Genomic DNA, 24,786 nt, shown 5'->3' on the forward strand with positions numbered 1-24,786 from the left:
AACTGAAATACAGTAAACACACAATGATGTACACTGTGTTTATAAGTTTGGGATCAGTGTGATTTTTTATTTTTATTTTTATGAAATAAATGAATACTTTTAATCTGCAAGGACACATTAAATTGATCAAAAGTGACAGTTAAGTCATTTATAATGTTACAAAAGATTTTTATTTCAAATAAATGCTGTTCTATTGAACTCTCTATCCATTAAAGAATCTTGAAAAAAAAAGATGTTTCCACAATAATATTAACCAGCACAACTGTTTTCACAATTGATAATAATAAATTAAAAAAATATTTAAGCAGCAAATCAGCACATTAGAATGATTTCTAAAGGATCATGTGACACTGAAGACTGGAATAATAGCGGTTGAAAATTCAGCTTTGCTTTCACAGGAATAAATTACATTTTGAAATATTAAGATAGAAAACAGAAAAAAGTATTTTAAATTACTGATTCAACTGTATTTTTGATGTGAGCATAAGACTCACATAAAGACAAATGGTTCCAAACCTATAAGATAAAAACACAAAAGACGACATTTTGAAGAGCTGTTTTTCTATACAATGGAAGTCAATGGGGTCCAAAACAGCATTGACCATGAGCCTATAACGTCAGGTGTGCTCTCTCTTTCGGAGTGTGCTTGTGTAGCTGTGAACCCAGAGCGCTCGTGTGGAATGATACATGGACAACAGCAGCTGAGGAAGCACTCAACTTGTGCTAAACTGTGTGGAAGACTTCAATAATGCAGTGGTATGGGGCTCACATGACTTGAGATGGCTCCTTCAGGCCTAATGTCTTCCTCTCCGACAAAAATTTGTAAACAAACAAAGTGTCAAAGATGGAAACAGAGAAAGATTTTGTGACTGAGACTACTCTTCACTTCAGATCCTTTTAGCAAAGTGCTAACTTGGGATTGGAACCTACAGGGACCTAGCGATCTATGAGTGAATCTCCTTTTTTAGTTTTCCCAAAAATATTATTGCAAAAGTTTTAACTAAAATATTGATTTCTGGTGTAAGAATATTTATCTAATATTGTCAGGTGAAATATCATGTTAACATTTTTCATTAAGTTTCAATTTGTTAATATTTAGTTATGCATTAGCTACAGTATCAGGAACTAACAGATTTTTTTGTTTACAATGTTTTGTTGTTGTTGTTGTTTAATACAATTTTACAGCATTTACTAATCTAGGTTAATGCTAATTTATAAATATTCTATTTGTTCAAATATAGCAAGTAAATACAGTAATACGGTGAAATATTATTATAATTTAAAATAATTGTTTTCTTTTTATGCATTTTAAAATAGTTTATATCTGTGGTGGCAAAGCTGAATTTTTAGCAGCCATAACTTTAGTCTTCAGTGTCACATCATTCTTCAGAAATCATTCTAATATGCTGATTTGGCAGTCAAGAAACATTTCTTATTATTTTCAATGTTGAAAACAGTTGGTGTTTAAAGGGTTAGTTCACCCAAAAATGAAAATTCTGTCAGTAATTACTCACCCTCATGTTTTTCCAACCCCGTAAGACTTTCGTTCATCTTCGGAACACAAATTAAGATATTTTTGATGAAATCTGAGTGCTGGATCACTCCTCCTGCAGGCTTATGGACACTATAACTTGCTGGCCCAGAAAATGTATTAAAGACATTGTTAATATAGTCCAAGTGACTCCAGTGGCTCAATCTTAAGTTTATAAAGCGATGAGAATACTTTTTGTGCGCAAAAACAAACAAAAATAACGACTTTATTCCACTATTCATTTCATTCTCTCTCTGTGCCTCGAGTTAGTTTACGTAGAGTTTTTGCGCAGCGCGTCTGTGTTGCACGTCACCACGTAGGCTCACTATTGGGCGATGCTGGTCATGTGTGTGATGCGTGGTGACGTGCAACACAGACGCGCTACGCAAAAACACTACGTGAAAAGACTCAAGGCCCAGAGAGAAGGAAATGAAAAGTGGAATAAAGTCGTTATTTTTGTTTGTTTTTGCGCACCAAAAGTATTCTCGTCGCTTTATAAACTTAAGATTGAGCCACTGGAGTCACTTGGACTATATTAACGATGTCTTTAATACATTTTCTGGGCCAGCAAGTTATAGTGTCCATAAGCCTGCAGGAGGAGTGATCCAGCACTCAGATTTCATCAAAAATATCTTAATTTGTGTTCCGAAGATGAACGAAAGTCTTACGGGGTTGGAACAACATTAGGGTGAGTAATTACTGACAGAATTTTCATTTTTGGGTGAACTAACCCTTTAACATTTTTGTGGAAACAATTTTATCTTTTCCCCCGGGATTCTTTAATGATTATAAAGTTCTAAATAACAATTTAATTGCGAAGAGAAATGTTTTGCAACATACAGTATGTATTTACTGTCACTTTTGATCAATTTAATGCATCCTTGCTGAAAAGTATTAATTTCTTCTAAAAAAAAAAAAAAAAAAAAACAAGAAACAACAACAACAACGTACTGACTGCAAACTTTTGAACAATAGTGTATATATGTAGAAATGAACATAATCCAATTTTAAAAGGATTGTTTATTGTTGGTTTATGATACCTGATGCAATACTAACAGTAAAAAATAATAAGTACTTCAAAATAATGATTCCCCCACTCCTAGTGTCACATCTATTTAAAAACTACAATCATATGTATCCAACAGATCAGATTTATAAGCATAAAACAAAATCAAGCTCAGGAAACGCTGTGAATAAACTGTATCTCTGTCATTCTCATTTTCAGGGTCATTGAGTTATTATAGTGTTATCAATATTACTAAGCCGAGTTCAGCACTGCATGAGTCAATAAACACGTGCAGCCAGTGCTAAAACAAACTGTTACAACCTCACAAAGGTCCTGTGCCGCATAGACAGTCCTCCTCATTCCACAGGCCCTATATGACAAGTAGCGCAAACGGTCTTTACACCTACTTCATGTACTCATGCACTCTCACATTCTCTCTCAAATAAAGTGGAAGAATGAAGACAGCAGTGTTGCAAAACACAGCAAATCTTGATGGTTGTGGGAGGAGAAGCATCAATATTTTATTGTGAATACTGTACCCTAGCTGCTCCCCAAGTGCAGATCAAACAGACTGGCCCATAAAAGCTCTTCAACTTAATATTTACAGCTAATTTTAAAGCCTCTTAATGAGGTTAACAGGTGAAAATTATGCTGTAAATTGTCAGAAGGTCAGGGGTGGCATTGAGGTCACGGAAGAAGGAAAAGACAACGACAGAGGGAAGCCAAAGTGATTGAAAGGGATGAGGACTGATGCCATTTCTGACATTACCAGGAATAAAAGCAGCTTGTCTAATGAAAATAAGTGCCAAGACTCCCAGATAAAGCCAGTTCAAACAAAAGCTAAGGCTGTCAAAGACAATTTAACACATCCAAAGTTAATCAAATATGTTTAACAATGTTTAACATACTGTAACACTTTTTGAACACTTGTTTCATGGAATTCAATGTGCTAAATATCAACAGACATCCCAACTAAAATTAGCCCTCGGTAATTAAAAGAGTGTAATATGTTTAACATATTACATATTCATTTTTGTCAATGGTATATTCGTGGTTTAGCGCACACACACACACACACACACACACACACACACACACACACACACACACACACACACACACACACACACAAAGATTATTTATTTATTTATTTTCATAACTGTAATCACCCTCATGTCATTCCACACGTTTGACTGTCTTACTTCTGGAACACAGATATATTTAAAAAAATGTTGGTAACCAAACAGTTTTGGTGGCCACTGACATCCAATGAATAAAAAAAAATAAAAAAACACTGAGACATCATTTAAGTTCCACAGAAGAAAAAAGTCATACAGGTTTGGAACAACATGAGGATGAACAAGTAATGACAAAAATGTTTTTTTTTTTTTTTTTTGTGAACTATCCCTTCAAGTCCTTGACAAACAGATCTGAATTACACTGAGACAGCAAAATGCATCAATGAGCATGGCAAGAAGCACTTCATTTCAAGATGGAAGGACTTTCTACTCTAATTTATGAAGAGTAAAGCGATTTTCCACATAAGTGAGGATCTTATGCTATTGTTGGATATTTTAATGTCACAAAAGGATGTCACGTAATGAAATAAGTCTCTGTAAGCTGACGCTGATAAAGTTCATTTATGTGACTCTATGCGCTCATGTTTAATTAAATGTTTAACTATTACAACTTAATTTACAGCCTTCCTGGCTTTATTTTATTGCATTTTCATGCTTGTGAGAGAGGTCAGGGCAGTCTTTTATGTTTTGGTTTTTCAAAATGAGCCCAACCATCCCTGTTTCACTGTTAATTCCAAGAGAGATACTTTCTCTTGAATCCTGCATATGCGCTCAACCATAGTCCAAATTTGGGAAGGGAAATTTCTCAACAAGCAACTACTGAGAGGTCAATGCTGTGCTAAATCATAAAGATGTCATTCCCAAACCAAGTAAACTTGAAAAAACTTGAATTTGCATGCCTATATTTTTATGCAAGCACAAAATTGTATAATAACCAAAAAGAGTAACGGGCCAAAGAACTAAATTAAAATGTGGGCCACACACACACAAAGGCACAGATATACTGTCATTGACTGTCGTTACCGAAGACACCTGATTGGATAATGACAGAGACTATTGATCATTCCTTTGCACCCTTAATAAGTAACTCCTGCTTCGTTTGACACTTAACCGCTCTTTTTCAGTTGATTTCATTTGCAGTTCATGGGAAAGGTGGGAAAGCGTGACAGACCTGAAACATCAACAGGAACCAGCTAAATCTAGAAGTTCTTACAAAACACACTTTAGAGTTTACTAGTTTGTGTTTCACCAGAGAATTTCCCCTACCTATTCTTAGATGACAGTGAGAATTCACGCATTAACTGCTGACAGTGTCAGGGTTTTTAAAAGGTCTTCTGTAAAATAGGGAATTTCTCACACAGTTGTGGAGTCATTTCCACCACACCGCTAAATTTTGCTCCTAATCTTTTTTTTGTGTGTAAAGTTAGTGTGATTGGTTGCCAAAGAGACAACAGTGTCAAGTACAATCGTGGTTGATATAATATATGAGACAGTTGAGAAAAGTAAAATATAACTGAGTAGAATTGTAATTTTGTCTATGCAAAATTTGTGAAAATATTATTTAATTTTGTGTATTTAGGACACATGCTAGATGCAAAATTAGATAGAGTTGAAAATTTTATTCAGAAAAAAGTTGAAACTGACATTTCACAGAATGTTAATAACCCTTAAAAACATGCATTAACAATGTTCTCAAAACTATCCTTTTCAACATTTTCAAAATCAATGTTTTAATCGCTGACAGCTTCCTCACCAGATCCACCATCAAGTGATAGTGACACTAATATTTGATTGAATACAGTGTGTGCTCATAAAGTAAACCACTGAGCCATTTCAAGTTTTTCTGATGATACTGTATTCTTTTGTTTCATGACTGCGGTAATAGTAAGTGAAACATCACATCATGATTCAGACATTTTCACCTTGACAATTACTGAGTCATCAGAGATAATTGTTGCGCCTAAAATATACTTTATTACATACCTCGGGTCGCTAGTGACCCTATACACTTTTTGCAAAAAAGACATTTTCTTCTTAGATTGTTAATGACAAATAAATTGAGTTATACTTAGGAGGTTGACGTCTAACTTTAAACACAAATTAATGAGGCGAAAGGTATTAAATGATGTCCCGGGTCACTAAAGACCTGAGGTATGCGTTTAAGGATTAAATGTAACACATAATCTGAGATGTGGCAGACATTTCATTACTTTCAGGAAAAAAAAAAAAAGAAGTAAATTCTCTGGTGATATATGTATGTACTTTAGAACATTGTTTAGGGACAAATTAAATATAAAATCCAATTTTTGATTTTCAAATACAATACTTTGACAAATTTTTCCCAAGATCTATTAAAATAACCTTTTCCTACTGTACTGTATATACTGTAACTTCAATATGTAAAATTATTCAGGTGTTGAAGAGCCATATGTAGAGTTGTTTCTCTTATAAAAATTGTTATTGTAAAATGAGATGTCCTCTCTAGAGTACAATTAATTACATTCCCATAAAGAGTATTTCTGATTCAACACTGTGGGTGTGGAAGGGGAAATGTCTATGTTAATGTATGACAAACTCAGAACTGCCTCTTGGATGAATCCTACTGTGTGTATTTGTGTACGTGAGTCTGTTTGCTGGGACAGGAGTATGGCTGGAGAGATGAATGATGGAGGCAAATGGGGTTTATAAAATGATCACATTTCATTTTATCTTGTTACACCCACGGAGCACCAACTAAAGCAAAGAGAGCTTTTTTGATAGGTTTGAAAGCATCAGTTGAGTCAAAGCTGCAAAACAAGTTCAGCCGCCATTTCACACACATGAGTCAATAAAGACCACAAAGCAGGTCCCTTTACTACAGGTTTCAACGCAAACAGGGATAAAGTCACTTTCCTTAAAGCTCAAAACAGGGACGAGGGGAAGAGCACTTCTATTGATTTCTGAGAGAAGGCTCTGTGATTTGGGAGCACTGTGAACTGAGGACGCCTGTTACTCTCTGCTTGTACAAGTGGAAGATTACAGACAGAGCAGCTGTGCCAGTGGCCTTAGCTATAAAACCTGGCACATTAAACAAGCCCAGAGTCACTCTAACAAATAATTCATATAAGATAAACAGAGGGGAAAATAAAGGCCTGGCAGATCTGCTGGACTGATAAAAAGGTCAAATCACGTTAATCAGCCAGAAGCAACATTAGCTGGAATGTATATAAGAATGTGTGTGTGTGTGTGTGTGTGTGTGTGTGTGTGTGTGTGTGTGTGTGTGTGTGTGTGTGTGTGTGTGAGAGAGAGAGAGAGAGAGAGAGAGAGAGAGAGAGAGAGAGAGAGAGAGAGAGAGAGAGAGAGAGAGAGAGAGAGAGAGAGAGAGAGAGAGAGAGAGAGAGAGAGAGAGAGAGAGAGAGAGAGAGAGAGAGAGAGAGAGAGAGAGCTCATGAGTGCTAGGTGTTCCAGATATTCCCTAAAATGTCCCCACAAATTTCTGTTGGTCCAAATGAGAAAAACAACTTATAAATCATACTTGATGTTTATAAGTTAATGAATAAATGAAAGTTTATTTATTAAAATAAAATAGAAAATCTCTATGGTTTCTATGGTGACCTTTCAAACCGTATATTGTGTATGATAACCTTGTCCATTGGTAATTCATAGTGAAACATTTGAAATCTTTTCCAATGAGAAATAAATTACTCATCATAGCATAAACATTTTAAGACACCTCAAGTTCCATATAATTAATATATTATTTTGAAAATAAATATTGCTACAATTACAGTAAATTCGCCATCTCTTGATGTGCCATTGAAAAACCCTGGAAAACACTGGAAACACCAAAATCATATACTCCACGCTCTGGTGGACAAACACTGTCATAAATGGCCAAATGAGCAGACAGATATCAGAGCAACTGAAGCTGATCCTGAGATTTAACCCCGATACCAGATACTACTCAGGCTGTTTTCTCTCTAACACTGTGTTTTCTCTGCCTGTATAAATTTTTCAAGTCTACTGACAAAAGCTTTCAGACTCCTTTCTGTTACTTGTAGCTCTCACAAAGTACTTTTACAAAGATCTGCACTTAGACTATATTTTATTTAGGAAAAAAATACCTGCCACTTCAATAGTGTGCAGGTGCATGACCTTTAAAAACACACGCCTGTCAGTGTGTGTAGACATTTGTGTGCTTTAAATGTGTGTGCATATTTCTCTTTCTGTGTGTATGTGCATGTTTGCAGTACTTGTTACCAAACCAGCCTCACTTTGCTGAGAGCAACATTAATGTTTCCTCAGCACACTGTACCATTGGCCTCTGCGTTTGCCGGAACTGAAGTCAAAGCCTGTTTCGCTATGAATAAAAACAGAGCTTTTGGCTCAGACACTGATATGTGACCTCTTGACCCCTCATCACTCTGTTTCCCCCCAGGAATTTCTGCAGTGTTGCTTCATCACGACTGTGTCTTAGGAAACATGTCTATGTCTCAGATTGGCAGACTCTCTCTGCCACTGATAAATGTACTTCATTGCTACAAGGTATGTAAAAGGCAGTATACCAAATGAATAGAATGTCCGAATGCTAAGTATTCATGATACAGAAGCCGAACAATAGTCGGACAACATCTCTGCTATCCAATGAGGCCAGGGAACCAAGGAACTGTCAGACTGGCAACAAAAAACAAGTGTAAGCTCCATAGGTACCAGTTCAGTTCATGAGAATTTGAAATGTAATGAGAGGAAGATGGATTTACAGAATTGCAATTCAAAGAAAAAAGTATTAATAAACTAATGCACTAATTACACATACATAAATTAACTTAATACACATTTCTATAGGCATTTCATTATCTATCCATCCGACCCGACCGTCTGTCGATCTTTGTATGGCCTTTTTAAACTTTTGTTTTCAAAACTTTTAAACTGTTTTGTCCAGTCAACATTTAAAGTTTTTCTTGACAAATTTAGCTTTTCTAATGAACATTTAACATTTAAATTTGAATTGTGATTCAGCATCTTGTTTGCTACCTCAATTCAAGAATTGGCATTCTCAATTCGATTCCCCTAAAATATTACCGTTAAAGTTGCTCCATGTGGCTAAATTTAGTGGTTTAACACCACCTATAATCACTCTCACGGTTGCTGTCAGCACGAGATATAGGACAAAAGCCAATGTGAACATGGCAGGTGTAGTATGTCCATTAATATATTTACATGCTGCATTCCTACTAGGGATGCAGCGATATGAAATTTTTGACCGATGATGACAACCGATAATTCTTTATATTTGAAAGATTAATATAATTTCAAATTTTTATATAATTTTTGAGAGCCAGGTTAAAAAAAAAAAAAAGTCTCACCATTAAAAGCCATGTCCCAAGCACACAATTATAATGTTCTCATTATAATTTTATGTAGCCTACGTGACAAGACTTTCGCTGCATGTTGCACTTAAGTGTATTTTTCTTTTTTGAAGTGATTCCAATCATATTTCAAGCAATTAAAAACTATTGTGGCGAACAGTTCGCATCTGAAGTGTCTCAGCTGAAGGAAATAATCCATTATCTGTCTTTAATACATCAGCCAAATTTTCTTATCGGACCAATAACGATAACATCAAAAATGAACATATATCAGCCGATAGCAATATTAAGGCTGCTATATTGTGCATCCCTAATTCCTACAGAGCAGACTTGATCAGTGAGAAGATCTGCAGCTCAAATTCAGGTCATATTAATACTAGAATTCGAACGGACCACCAGGATATAACTTCAGGTATAACTATTTCCTCTCCATGCAAAATATCAACAAATAGACATCAGCTATCAACTACATTTAATGTAAATACTTACAGACCTCCATTCAAAATTAAGAGTTTTCTAGTTTCATTTTTTGCGGAGTTGTGTTTGTGCAGACTTTATGCTCAATAATAATTTTAAAAGAGTGCCTGTCGAGGACTCCAGAGATCAGCAAATGCAATAGACCAACCCCAGAGAAGGAAAGAGGAACATAGACTGCTTGCCAAAAGCAGGGTGTTTCTAGTTCAGAGACAGCACTCTCCATTATTAAGCTTTGGCCATGTAATAAGGCGAGCTCTATCTGTGGTGCTGTTTGCCAACAGGAGGGACTTGTGGTTGCTCCAAATGCAACAGCATTGACTCTGAATGCGCTGGCCTACATTCATTGTGTGTTGAACTATTTAGTAAAGTGCCCTAGGGCTCAACTTGAGTGTCTGCTCTTAACTTCATTTGATATCTATTAATGATATGGGTCATTATAATTTTAGACTATAACACTTTCCAAAAATGAGAAATGACTGGTACACTTACACGTTTTGATTTGCTTTTCATCTGTCTCGATGAACAACCTAAATTGGTTAATCTTTTCTTGTGTGTGATAACAGGTTCCCTGTGTGTGTGTTTTTTTTCTTTCTTTTTTTTAAGAAGGGCCTCCGCATTCAATTCGATTCACTGCAGGACTGAAATAAAGGCTAATAAATAAGATAGAGAAAAAATATAAGCAAGAGATTTTGAGTTATTTTTCACTGGAAACCTACAAGAATTATAGATGACACTGTGGATGGATGACTCTTTATTTCTCCTATCCACGCCAAGTATGAATATTCATAGTGAATCTTCATTGCATTAAATATTTCAGTCTCCGCTATAATTGAGGAATTTGCTGTGAACCACGTTAAATTGTAAGGATAATCTGATATTTAAACTTATAGGTTTGGTCCTCGAATTTGATTGGCCACAGGATCCGTTGTTTCAGTAGGAGTCGTTGAATTCACTCAACCAATTTGTTCAAATATACTGATTCTTTTTTGGTTTTGTTTGGAAATATTTTCTTTAGAGGAGGAGAGTATCTGGTAATATTGTGTTTAAAATGTTAGCTACTCAATATTAACTTTATGTTTACAGAGTGGTACAAATTATAATTTAATTATGTATAAATTCTTGATGTTATATTATATTAAAATGCAACCATTTCTAAATCTATGAAGCTTTCAGAATGTTTTTAATATGGTTCACATCATATATGTTCAGGTAATGTGGTTGGAGGAGGTTTGAAGGGGATTTGTAATATTTGTAATGTTTGTAATGATGGTACCTGCGGCGTGCGCGGTTTGTATGGTGAGCTGCTCTCTAGGTCGGCAAGGATGCTGGTCAGGGAGTCGATCTCAGCATCCAGACTGGAACGTCTCTCTTCTATGGTTTTCCCAGGTCCTTTTATCTGAAACACACAGACACACTAACCTGTAATGAAATGAAGTCTTTTTGAAAAATGGTTGCTCTAAATCAGCTAACCCACCTAATCACAGTTGAACATGCAAGCTAAAATGAAAGAAAAATAGCTAAATATTATACACAAAGAAAGGCAATTTAATGCTTAAATACAGCACATCTTCCACTGTGGGCTACCATTACACAATACCTTAAGCATTTAGTAATGTTTTCTCTCTTTTTTATTTTTTGGTCATTGTGTTTTCTCTTTACATGTTCATTAAAATTAATCGTTGCCTCAGACATTTGGCTGAAAGTGAACAACTGTAACAATAAGACATGATTGTCTGGGAGAAAGTCTTTAGGAGAAAATCTTAATGATGTGAAAAAAAAAAGAAAAAAAAAACAACAACAACAAATAACGCTTTGTTGGTGAGACAGCTCATCTCATATTAATTGAATCACCCCTTAGCTCTCTCTCCCTCTCTCGCTGTCCGCTTTATCTGTTTTCGCTCTACTTGAAAGTTTCACTGTCTCCCAAACTGACAATAACAAAGCCTCACTCTCACAAAGTTTTATTCACACTCTGGTAGCAGGTTTCTTTTTAAGACGTTTACACTGAGGTAGCACGGCACATCCATAAATAAATATCCCACCTCACTTAATCTAAATATTGGGTTTCACTTGGTTCATGTGTCGTGCAGAGTGTTCACACCAAGTCTCCAGGTAAGCACACAATAGCATCTGTATGAGAATACAGATCATTGCATTATAAATTAAACAAAGCATAACAATCTAGTGAACTTAAGTATTCCAGTAATACAATTTTCATGTAGAGACCCCCCCCAAAAAAAAAAAACTGGACCAAGTTTTCTGACCCCTGTGACTGTAGACATCTTAATTTAAAAAAAAATAATAAAAAAAAAAAATATATATATATATATATATATATATATATATATATATATATATATATATATATATATATATATATATATATATATATATACACACAGTGCTATGCATAAGTTTAGACACCCATGCTAAAGTTGACTAAAAATAGGAATAAAAAATCATCTTTTGGAAATTGAACTTAATGCCTTAATTTAAAAAAAAAATAGGAAAAATCCAACCTTTAAGGACACCAATTTTCTTTGTGAATGAATAATGTATCATAAATAAATAAATGTTCTTCCTTAAAATACAGGGTGCATAAGTTTGGACACCCCTATGTTAAATTCCCATAGAGCCAGGCAGATTTTTATTTTTAAAGGCCAGTTACTCCATGGATCCAGGATACTATGCATCCTGATAAAGTTCCCTTGGCCTTTGGAATTAAAATAGCCCCACATCATCACATAGCCTTCACCATACCTAGAGATTGGCATGGAGTACTTTCCATAAGATCATCTCTCAATGCAAATCAAACTAGCTATTAGGCTAACTGAAATAAAACCATGCCAAACTCTAGGTATGGTGAAGGCTATATACACACACTATATTGCCAAACGTATTGGGACACTCCTCCAAATCATTGAATGTAGGTGTTCCAATCACTTCCATGGCCACAGTTGTATAAAATCGAGCACCTAGGCATGCAGACTTCTTCTACAAACATTTGTGAAAGAATGGGTCGCTCTCAGGAGCTCAGTGAATTTAAGCGTGGTAGCGTGATAGGTTGCCACCTGTGCAATAAGTCATTCTTGAAATGTCCTCACTTCTAAATATTCTACGGTAAACTGTTAGTGGTATTATAACAAAGTGGAAGCAATTGGGAACAACAGCATCTCAGCCACGAAGTGGTAGGCCACGTAAAATCACAGAGCGGGGTCAGCGCATGCAGAGGTGCACAGTGCGCAGAAATCGCAACTTTCTGCTGAGTCAATAGCTACAGCCCTCCAAACTTCATATGGCCTTCAGATTAGCTCAAGAGCAGTAAGTAGAGAGCTTCATGGAATGGGTTTCCATGGCTGAGCAGGTGCATCCAAGCCTTACATCACCAAGTGCAATACAAAGCGTTGGACTCTGAGCAGTGGAGACGTGTTCTCTGGAGTGACGAATCACGCTTTTGCCAGGAGAACGGTACTTGCCTGACTGCATTGTGCCAAATGTAAAGTTTGGTGGAGGGGGGATTATGGTGTGGGGTTGTTTTTCAGGGGTTGGGCTTGGCCCCTTAGTTCCAGTGAAATTAACTCTTTTGGACATTTTGGACAATTTCATTCTCCCAACTTTGTGGGAACAGTTTGGAGATGGCCCCTTCCTGTTCCAACATGACTGCGCACCAGTGCACAAAGCAAGGTCCATAAAGACATGGATGAGCGAGTTTGGTGTGAAGGAACTTGACTGGTCTGCACAGAGTCCTGACCTCAACCCGATAGAACACCTTTGGGATGAATAAGAGCGGAGACTGCGAGCCAGGCCTTCTCATCCAACATCAGTGCCTGACCTCACAAATGCGATTCTAGAAGAATGGTAAAAAATTCCCATACAAATACTCCTAAACCTTGTGGAAAGCCATCCCAGAAGAGTTGAAGCTGTTATAGCTGCAAAGGGTGGGCCAACTCCATATTAAACCCTACAGTATATATATATATACAGTATATCATTTTTTGAAAGTAATAATTAAAATGTCTACAATCACAGGGGTCAGGAAACTTGGTCCAGCTTTTTTAGGGGGGTTTCTAAATGAAAATTGTATTGCTGGAATATTTAAGTGCACTAGATTGTGCTTTGTTTAATTTACAATGCATTTAGTCAGTGCACTATACTTGAGCAGTGTGACACAACTGTTTAGTAAATTGGCAAATTACTCTGGCAGTGGTTTCTAATACAATATAATATAAGGCAAACTAAGGTCTTCCCAACTGTTCTAAAGCAAACACTGTATATATAACAACTGACTCTAAAGTCTAAGTCTTGGATGAGCAATACATCTGAAATCACTGACTTCTGTCCTTTATGTCAGAGAGGGAGCAAATAACAAAACTATCAAAGGCATTTGAGGAATGGCAGCCATGTGACAAAAAAAAAAAAAAAAAAAGGTGTGAGGGGCAGACTTTGACAGCATTTTCACTCCTCATCAAAGGGGGCAAAACAACCTTCTCCCCTCACGGCTGAAGGACACTGATATTTCTTCTTGTCCTCTGTGGCTTCTTCTTTCTTTTCCCTCATCTTTACATGACACTTAGATAAATAATGCCCTTTATCTGAACTGACATAGTTTTTGCGAGTAGTTTTGGTGAGTGAGAACTCAAGACTGCGGCCGGGATATAAATTGTAGTTATGAAATGGGGAACCATTAAAAATAATAATAATAATAATAATTTGTTCATACAGAATGAAAGGGACACTCCCATATTTTTTTGCTGAGAGGAGAGGAGAGGAGAGGAGAGGAGAGGAGAGGAGAGGAGAGGAGAGGAGAGGAGAGGAGAGGAGAGGAGAGGAGAGGAGAGGAGAGGAGAGGAGAGGAGAGGAGAGGAGAGGAGAGGAGAGGAGAGGAGAGGAGAGGACTCAGTATTGCCTGAGGCACTGTGCTCATAGGCCAGGATCAGTGACTGACTCTTCCTCAAACTTATCTGTTTGGATTACCTGTCACAACCTATTACAACCCTAACATGCCTCTACTTGGAGCTGAGCAGGACCTGAAAATCTTTTCAAACAATCAGGGGAAAGGGCAAACAGAGATTTGCATCATCAATGCCAAGGTCCTGAACTAAGATGAACTTAAACTTGGACTAAAAGCAAACAGACAGGGGGGTGGGGGAGGGGATTCATTAAGAATGAAATGCACCTGCTGTCTGCGTTGTTTAGCACTAGATTCACTAAATAAATTATGCAAAGCAGGTAACGGCACAAGCATGGATATAATGCTGAATGCTATTGGCTCAATTCCTGGTTTTACGGGTTCGTTCTTAATTCTAAGTAGCAATCTCACATGTTTTACTTGGACTATACAAAACCTGAATTGGCTTATAAAAGCATCTGTCAAATGTAAATATGAGGGATAACTGCTGCCATGATTGACAGAAAATGTACATAAACATCTCCTAAATTAGCTTACAGTAATAGCAAAAAAAAAATGGCAGCAATTAAATGTAAATATAGTATGCTGTACGACTAAATTTAGAATGGTTTCAGAACAGTTCAGGTAAATAAGGGAGATAAATACACAGTGAGTTCCATATGATTATGCCATCTAAAACAACTTCTGAGGCTATTTCCATAGTGCAATTCCCTGTATTGTTTCATTATTAATTACACTGCGTGCTGCAATTTATAAAAGGATCAAGACTTTTTTTTTTTTTTTTAGGCATGTTCCTATAGCAACCAAGATTGAGTCATGCACACGCCACACAAAGATTTGCAGAAAAAGACAACAACAAAAAAAATACTGTAATAGCACATAGAGCCATTGGAAAATGCACACTTAAACAAGTACACAGCCCCTGTTTTCTGAGATGTTTTAGGTGAATTATCTTAATCGCATTAGGAGGACTGGACAGTCAATTCAATAGAAGGACATAGTGTTATGAAAGAAAAGGCATAGCAATCTAATGAAGCACTTCCATCGCCCATCGGTTATGTAAGCCATCCTTTTGCATTCTGGTAAGCACCGTTTGAAGAGAGGAAGCTGATTTAAGTGCTGAGTTTAATGAAAAACCACAGAGACAGATAAGTGAAGTTAAATAAAGACTGCATGTGTTGCTACGTGTTCTGTTGCGGGAAACAAAATAATTTAGGCCAAGTATCATTTGATTATTCATGTTCACCGCGGTACTCTGGCCTCTTCCTCTTGTTAGTTCTGCTTAGATGCAGAAATAATTCAACATCCCCTTTTTCATTCATGAAAGATGTAGAAAACTGGAATAAGGGAAAGCTGCGGGTCGAACGGATTGCCACTCGTTTTCGGTAAATACTCGCACGCACATGAACGCAGAAGTACCGTTATCAGAATCAAGAGCTGAAGGTCTTCAGGGGAACGGCGTGCTGAATACTACAAAATGTGCTTTGCTGTGGATTCCTTTCTATGTCACAAACCATCTGCTGCCACTGATCTCCTCTCATCTGAGATGTAAAGTCGGTTAAACTGACTCCAGGATGCCATTCATTTCTACAGAGGAATCGAGATCCTCGCCTCTACAGTCTGATGTCTTTTCTGTACTAGCCTAATTATCCGACAATAACACCGTCTGCCGTACGCTGACTCCATAGAGCTAGATCAACAAACGCGCTGATTCCCTCTGGACAGGCTTCCTCCCTTGCAGAGCACCATTCGTGGGAAAGCGATCGAGTGGAGGGTTTTATTAGAGCAATGAACATGCCTGTAGTCACATTTTGAGCAGCAGATAAAGTGGCCTTATTTAAAAAAAAAAGAGAAAAAAAAGAAGCTGAACCACTGATGAAGACTTTACAAGCGTCTCACACACACACACACACACACACACACACACACAAAACAGCTGCGTCTCGGCGTCGCCCATCAGTGACTAAATCCTGTCCTGCAGCAAACCTGGTCAAGTTGCAACTACACGGAAACATTATCAACAGGCCGGAGCGAAAACAATGATGGAAAAGAAAAATGATCTCATTCTGCACTATTGTAGCAGTAGGCCATCAAACTAAACTGTAGTTTTTTGTACACATTTGTATCAGTCCATGGATTCCCTGGGAATCTAAGGAATACAGAACAAAAAATTCAATATGAGTAATTCCCATGAATATTAGGCAGAAACGGTTTTGAGGCTGTAGTTTAATGGCTGGACAACGAGTGTTTGGTTCTAACGGGGACTGACTCCCTGAAGGGGGAAAATGACTGAGGTGAACCAATAGGTGTCAGCCTTTTCTGTGCCCTCGCTCATTTCTAAACGGGTGCCAAATAAACTAAAGAGAAATATAAACAACTAGGGCACACGCCTGGTAAACAGCCACAAAAAGAGATGCAGACTTGGCTGGCCTTTTGTCTGTTTGTCGTTACCACGCATGAAAAGGGATCTGAAGTTTGCTGTAAGTATTAAAGCAAGGTTCATGTACCTTCAGGTCATTTGATTTTCTACATTTAAGAAATGAATAACTAGAATTAAGCCAGAGTTGTCTATTTTATAAAAAATGAGTTTACGGCTTTAACATTTGATTTGCATGGAAAAATGAATGGACACAAAAAGTACATAGACCCACTTTCATCAGACTAGTCCTCCCCATCTTCTGTACTGCAACCAAAGAAGTTTTTTTTTTTATTTTTTTTTTTTTTATGGATGTCAGTGGAGAGGCTTTATTTTGCTGAATAAACTGCTTTTGTGGAGAAAAAGTTTATAATTTAATGAATCGACAGCCTATTGGCCAAGATCTTTTTTTTTTTTTTTTATGTCTTTACCATTGCTATTCCAGAACATAAATCCTGCATCGATTCAGTCTTCCACCTATTCTTTATAGTGACAAATTCATTTAAACTATACTTGTGGGCACATCAATGTCAAACTGCACCTTATCTCTGCATTTGGAAGTGCATTTTATGATTAAGAAGTTGTTCTCTGTAGTCCTTCATAGAAACACACCACACTGGTGGCACAGATTCTCTATTGTTTTGGATTCAAAGCGGCGAAATTCACCAAAAGGCGACGGCTTTGGGGCACTAATTGTAAATACATTAATCATGGAAGTTAATTATAAAATGTAAGAAGTATTTTGTTGTATTGTGGAAGTTACATTCAAACTCTTTGTGCCTCAAAACTCTAATAGGGCAAGTGCCTCCTCGGTTTGAATGGGCATAATGCCTCAGTAAGTATAGCCTAACTATTCATTTATAGTTTACAGTAATTCAGTCATATTACAGTTGCAGGCGTCACAAGACTGAATTGCTTATACACCAGTTACTTATTGATGATTTCCGTTTCACCTTAAAATATTGTTAAAAAAACAATTTAAAGCACTGTTTCTCCTGTCATTTGCACGGATGTGCTAAATATCACAGTGGGGATGATACACTGTCTAAGCTGCTACTCCAAAGTTAAAATAGTATTTACCTACTGTTCCATATGTTCATGTATGGACACATTTCATATGGCCAATTCGGACCGACTTTTCACTGCCAGAGTTGTGTTTAAGATAAAAATGGGGGCTGATACACAGTGTTGCTGTAAGGCTTAAACGCAGTGCATTTGCTCTATAATTGATGTAAATTTGCAAGAAATATATGCAACAGCCAAACATTTTAAAGAAATATCGAGACTAATTTGCATAGTGTTTGCATAGTGGTAGCCTACATTAACTATTATTAAGGGGGATGGGACTAAGGCTATACAGAAGACAGAGTGAGTTGAAAAATGGCGTTTAGGGCCCTCACAATCTCGAATCAAATATTAGCAGTAAACTTAATTTTTTACCCATGAACCAAAAAATAAAAAAAATAGCTTAATTCTCATTCTTTTGTTTCCTAAACAAACCAACAAACAGTTTGTCATTTCTAATTTTAAGTAGTGCTGAATTTAGTCCTGAATTTATATTAGGGTTCAAAAATCGAAGATCACTTTGAAAATCAGGGATTCGAAATCTGATTTAAAACTGGAAAGTGCTTGGATTCTGACAACAGCAAACAAACAAACAAATAAAATAATAATAAAAATGCAAAACAAATTTCAGGTCAACCAATTAATGTTAGTGATCAGGTCACTAATTAAATAAGCAAATGTGTTCACAGTGTGAACTTTGAACAAAAGGTCAGATTTCTTTGCTTCCACTGAAGCACATGATTTGGAACACTCACAAATCATGTTTGTTTTGAAAAGCCTGTGCAGTTCATGCCAGCTTGGGTGCATGATATAATTAAAGAAGAAGGGTTACATTCCAAATACTGAATATTAAGTACATAATCAAGTAATAAATCCTGTTCATAAGAAATTCAAATTTTCAATATCATTTATTTAATATCATTTTTAGATAAAAACAGTTTTACACAGTGGACTTTGGACCGCACTGTATATTGTGATGACCGGATTAGCAAATCTCACCTGAAAGCCGAATGAGGTCTCATCCATGGCCGGAGGAGGTGGGAAGCTGGAAGAGGATGGGAGCCCGCTGATGTCAATGGCAGATGGAGGAGGAGGAGGATAGTCCCCTGTTAAAAAAAAAAATATATATATATATATATAAAAATGAGAGACAGCAAGAAAACATACAATCAATCAAACATGTTTAAAGGCAAGACACCATAAGTACTATGATAAACTCTCTTCCTCAGGGATGAATCAATCTACAAAAGGTCGGAGTGGGTGGAAAACTTTTGTAAAATCTGATAGATCAATCTGACATAAATCCGACACACCTAAATGTCACAAGACGCCAGATGAAAGCTTTAAGGAATATAATACTTTCACATTACATGATGATTAACTACATTTTGTTTATATCTACAGCCTTCTTACAAAATGCTGGCCCGTGTAAGTACTTAAAAAGTGTTAGAGTGTGTAGAAATTGAAAGGAGGGGAGGCTTACACACACTTACCATATTGTCACTGATAGATTAATACATTTAACAGCAACTATTTGGTTAACTAAGATGGTCTAAGCTGTAAGTAGGTGTTTGTACAGATTGAAAATGTAAGTACTGTGCTCAAAACAAGTTAGATGGGGCATTTGTTCAGCCAAGTGAGTGGCAATAAGCCAATCGCAGAGTTGTAGAGTCCACGGCTAATCCAGGGATTGGGTTCCACTGCATGTTTCAGGCAGGATCAAAATCTGCTTGCCAAATTATATTCTGACTTGGCTGCGCTCGGCGTCCAATTTAGGACTGAATCATTTGACCATCTAAGTACCAATCCACAAGTGAGCTTTCCAAATTACAGCATTTTAGAGGAGGCATTAGGAATTCACTGCTCTATCATGAGTCTGTGGATGTATTTTTATTCTTGTTTATTTTTACATTATTGTTTGTCTTTTGGATCTAATTGATGTCAGAAATTTTGTTTATCCAAGTCTACTGGCCGAATTAATTAACTTCGGTCTTGAAAAGACTAAAATCCTGAAATGTGAAAGCAGACAGGATATGTCACATGCCTAATTCTTGTACAACATAAAATTGCTGTGAACATGGCATCAAACATTCCCCAAAGGCACAAGAGCACTTTACGTGAACTGTTTATGTAATAACCTTGTGACCTCTGTGAAAACTCAAGCACTGCTACCAAAAAAAAAAAAGGAAAAGCGTCCTACTTCCCCCTTTCTCCTCCTCCTGTGATCTCTATTTGTACTTTTCTCTGCCTTAGCTTACATCCTAAAGTCACTTGTAAGTTGCAAGTTGACATGTAATTATTATCTTAAGTTCCTTAATACCTTATGTATCTCTGACATCCAATGATTTTTGGATTTCTCAATTCAGGGCAACACGAGAGATGTAAATGTTTCAAAGATGGCATGATTTATTGAGGAGGTCTAGAAGAACTGGGCAAAGAGAGACCAAGAGAGGGAGGTATGGGACAGTACCTTGAACTACAGAGCAAACTGAAAGAGGAAGTTAGTCTTTAACAAAACGTGGCTAAGAACAGACATCAAGACCATATTACCAGCCCGATCTTTTGAGAAAATGTAACTATTTTACATTTTGGCAAAATGGAGACAAACCTGTATGAATTTGTACATGATGGAGATAACCTAATAATATTAATAAAAGCTTTGTTTGTTCCAATATCAAGTGAGCTGCCTACATAGGAGATGCAGCCTTCCCAATGCGAAGGTTGATATAAAAGCTAAATTAATTATTTGTTTTGGCCACATTATAAGGCAACATTACATATATCTTTCACAGAGAAGTCAAATCCATAACGCATTGCGACATGCTTGGTGAAAAGAAAAATGGTGGATAAGAGAAATGTGAGGTCAGCGAGTTTGGGACATGTTATCCGGTTGCTGGTTGAGCTATGGAGAAACCAGGGGGCCCCTGTGCCATGAATGAGAGAGGCTCCATTTATGCCGCCCGGGAAGCGAAGGCAGTGCTTACTCGCTAATGAGACAAGCAGCAGGAACACCTACTTATTACCACACATTTCCACTCAACTCTTTATTGAGCAATTACACTCAAGTACCGGCTTTGTGAGAGCCGAATTCTAATCAGTAATTAAAGTTATTTGAAAGGACCGTGAGAGGTATAATTGGTAATCAGGAACATGAATGTTGTTAAGGGTTGAGTTTTAAAAAAAGGAAAAAAGAAAAACAGGCTTTAGATGAAGCCAGTGAAGCATAAGAGCAGAGATGAAATACACTTGCAGTAACGGGATGATTATGTGTGCATTTTTCAGATGTGACCCGTAAAAAAAGGGTTTTATTCCAATCCAATCATGTGCTTATGCAGCTGTATTATGTGTTTGCTTACACAGTATGTTCACTTTATAACACGGCCTGTAACATAATTGTATTCTGTGCGCATTGTAAGTGGCGACTGACAAAGTCAAGATATTATTCAGTCCAACCTTAAATTAAGCATATAGATGCTACATTTCATGAACGCTAACTTTAAGAGTGCCCCCGCTATTTTAGAATGTAATCAGACAGACAAGGCAGTTCTAATTACTTCTAGACAGATGAGACAAGTCCTAAATCTATGTAGTATTAATGTGTATGAATTGGACTGCAAAAGATAGATATTCAACATTCTACATTGTAAATCACTCAAATATTTGACCAAATTTGATGCTAGACAACTAAATAATTGCTTACCGTAATTATTTAATTATTGTAATTATTGTACCAAAAATTACATATATATATATATATATATATATATATATATATATATATATATATATATATATATATATATATAGTTGTGCTCAGAATTAATCATACCCCTGGTAAATATGATAAAAAATAAACCTGCATCGTTTATCCTTTTGATCTTTCATTAAAAAAATTGGCAAAAATATAACCTTTCATTTAAGTAAAATAATTGAAAGTGGGGGGGAAAATCTCACTATGAAATAAATGTTTTTCTCCAAAACATGTTGGCCACAATTATTGATACCCCTAGAATTTTTTATGAATAAAATATCTCTGAAGTATATTCCTATTAATATTTACCTTTTTTTTAGCACACCAGGGTGACTAGGAACATGAAATTGTCCAGCTATGACTTCTTGTTTCACAGGAGTTTATATATGAGGAAACACAAAGGCCAAATTCCCTTAATCATCCACCACAATGAGTAAAACCAAAGAATATAGTTCTGATGTGCAGCAAAAGATTGTTGAGCATCACAAAATAGAAAGTGGCTGTAAGAAAATAGCTAAAGAATTGAAAATCCCCATTTTGACCATCAGGGCAATAATTAAGAAGTTATAATCAACTAAAGATGTTACGAATCTGCCAGGAAGAGGACGTGTGTCTATATTGTCTTAATGGACGGCGAGGATGAAAGTTTGAGTGGCCAAAGACTCTTCAATAATCACATATGGAGAATTGCAGAGATTAGTTGAGTTTTGGGGTCAGAAAGCCTATTAAAAAAAAAAAATCAAACAACCCCTACATCCCCACATGTTGTTTGGGAGGTTTTCAAGAAAAATGCTCCTCGCTCATCCAAAAACAAACTCCAGCATATTCAGTTGTCAGACACGACTGGAACTTCAAACGGCACAGGGTTCTGTGGTCAGATGAAACTAAAAAAAGAGCTTTTTGGCAGCAAACACGCTAGATGGGTTTGGTGCACACAAGGATAAGAAGTACCCCATGTGTACAATTTAATATACCATTGGATCTTTAATGTTGTGGGCATATTTTTCTGCTGGAGGTCCTGGACTTCTTATTCAGATACATGGCATCATGGATTCTATCAAATATCAACAGATAAAAAATCAAAACTTGACGGCCTCTGCTAGAAATCTTATAATGGGCCGTGGTTGGATCTTCCATCAGGACAACGATCAAAAACAAACATCAAAATCAACACAAAAATGTGTTAGGGATCACAAAATGAAGCTTCGGAAGCCATGACCGTTCATGAGCAAAATGAAGCCATGACCGTCCCAGTTCCCTGACCTGATGAGTGGAGTGAACTGAAGAGAAGAAGCACCAACATGGATCTGGGAATCTGAAGGATCTGGAGAGATTCTGTATGGAGGAATGGTCTCTGATCTCAGGTGTTCTCCAAACTCATCAGGCATTATAGAAGAAGACTCAGAGCTGTTATCTTGGCAAAAGGAGATTGCAAAAAGGTATTTAATAAAAGGGTATCAATAATTGTGGCCAACGTGTTTTGGAGAAAAACACGTATTTCATAATGTGATTTCCCCCCCACTTTCAATTCTTTTACTTCAATGAAAGGTTAGGATTTTGCCAATTTTTTTAATGAAAGATCAAAAGGATAAACGATGCAGATTTATTTTTTACAGCCATTTTTGATCATATTTACCAGGGGTATGATTAATTCTGAGATATATATAATTTAACGGTGTGTCAAAATTACGGTGATTAATAAACTAATTTTTGGAACAATAATTCAATAATTATGATAAGCAATTATTTAGTCGTCTAGCATGAAATTTGGTCACATATGTAAGTAATTATATATTAAAATAAAATTTAGATTTAAATACAATTATACAAATGTATTTAAAATATATTATAAACATATTATATATAAATATATTATATTAATATAAAAAATATTAAGATTAATATTATGGAGTCATTTGAACTGTACTGCCAATGAGCAAAATAAAAAGTGACAGCAGTAAGGAAAAACTTTATAGTCTTTATAGAATTTTGAAGAAAAAAAATAAAATAACTTAACAACACTTACTATACTTTCTAAAACTTTTACTAAACTTACTACAGTATAAGCCCTTTTCAGTCCCTTTAGGGTCCCCAGACCCCAGTTTGAAAACCCTTCAAAAGGGAACATTGACACTTCTAGTTTTTTATTTGATCAAAGCCTGAAAAGTTCGAGAGCTAGAACTAATGCTGTAATATAATAACTATAATCCATACAGTATAATAATGACTATAATCTTGTCATTCCGCAAATTCAACAGGTTTCTTTGTATTCCTTTAAATGCACAGAAGTTATTTGAGGCTGAAAGTGGACAAGATTAATTTCATTTTGCAATATACAAATCTCTGTTTGAACTCGGCCCAACCTCTGTCCATCTGGCACTGATACTGCAGTAGCAACTGACAATGAAACTGTTTCAAAGGAGCATCTATTCTCATAGACATGGTCATAAACCCGGAAGAGCTTTCCGTGGAATGTCACTTTTGTAATCAGTGCCTTTTTATAATGTACATATTTAGATTCATTGACATTTTTGTCTGCACTCCAAATTCCCCAATGAATTTGATTTACAGCAGAGGTTTTAGCAGAAGCATCTTTGCACCGCCATTTAAACACACCGCAGTAAACAAAATGAATGGCTGGGTGCATTTGGCAGCGAGGATCTCCGGTTTAGTCGTATCACTGGCATGAAACTCATCTGGGAAGTGTCAAAAATCTTTGTCCTATCCCAAAATGCATATAAAAAAAACAAACCACAAACAAAATGAACAAAAATGTGCTGGTTCATGACGCACAAAATTATAGTAGTATTTAAAAGAAACTAAAATTACTAAAAAAAAAAAAAAAAAAAATCTAAAATAATTAAATAAATAAAAAAGGCATAAATCTATAATCCTTCACAGGCCTAGAATAATAAAGTGTTATAATTACAAATGTGACATTTCAAATGGTTTATCTTTGTGGAGAAGCTCTCAAAATGTGCAAAGAGAGACGTCCTAAATGCATTATTTTATCTGTAATTATCCGTCCGTATTCTCTCTAGCATCCGCTGCAGTTATGAGGTTTAGTCCTGCTCTTAATTAGCTATATACAACCGACTGATTTATGGCTTCATTTGGCTGAAAACGCCACTCTGGGTTTGAGGTTTTTTGGAGATGTCCTTCTCGAAGCACAGAGGAGCCGACAATGCTGGTTTGTAGAGATCT

At 36.3% G+C, this 24,786-nt stretch overlaps 1 protein-coding gene across 5 annotated transcripts in view; it reads right to left on the reverse strand.

Annotated features, from left to right (window-relative positions):
• Nucleotides 1-24,786, reverse strand: part of lpp (LIM domain containing preferred translocation partner in lipoma) — a 200,350-nt gene that overhangs the window by 93,692 nt on the left and 81,872 nt on the right. For all 5 annotated transcript variants that reach the window (XM_081380119.1, XM_081380123.1, XM_081380120.1 and 2 more), the window contains 2 exons: nt 18,831-18,937; nt 10,715-10,837 (listed from right to left, as the gene is read on the reverse strand). In XM_081380119.1, the coding sequence (XP_081236245.1) occupies nt 10,715-10,837; nt 18,831-18,937 (230 nt within the window). The remainder of the gene's footprint in view (nt 1-10,714; nt 10,838-18,830; nt 18,938-24,786) is intronic.

The sequence above is a fragment of the Scardinius erythrophthalmus genome, assembly GCF_964197995.2.
Source record: "Scardinius erythrophthalmus genome assembly, chromosome: 12".
Classification (NCBI taxonomy): domain Eukaryota; kingdom Metazoa; phylum Chordata; class Actinopteri; order Cypriniformes; family Leuciscidae; genus Scardinius; species Scardinius erythrophthalmus.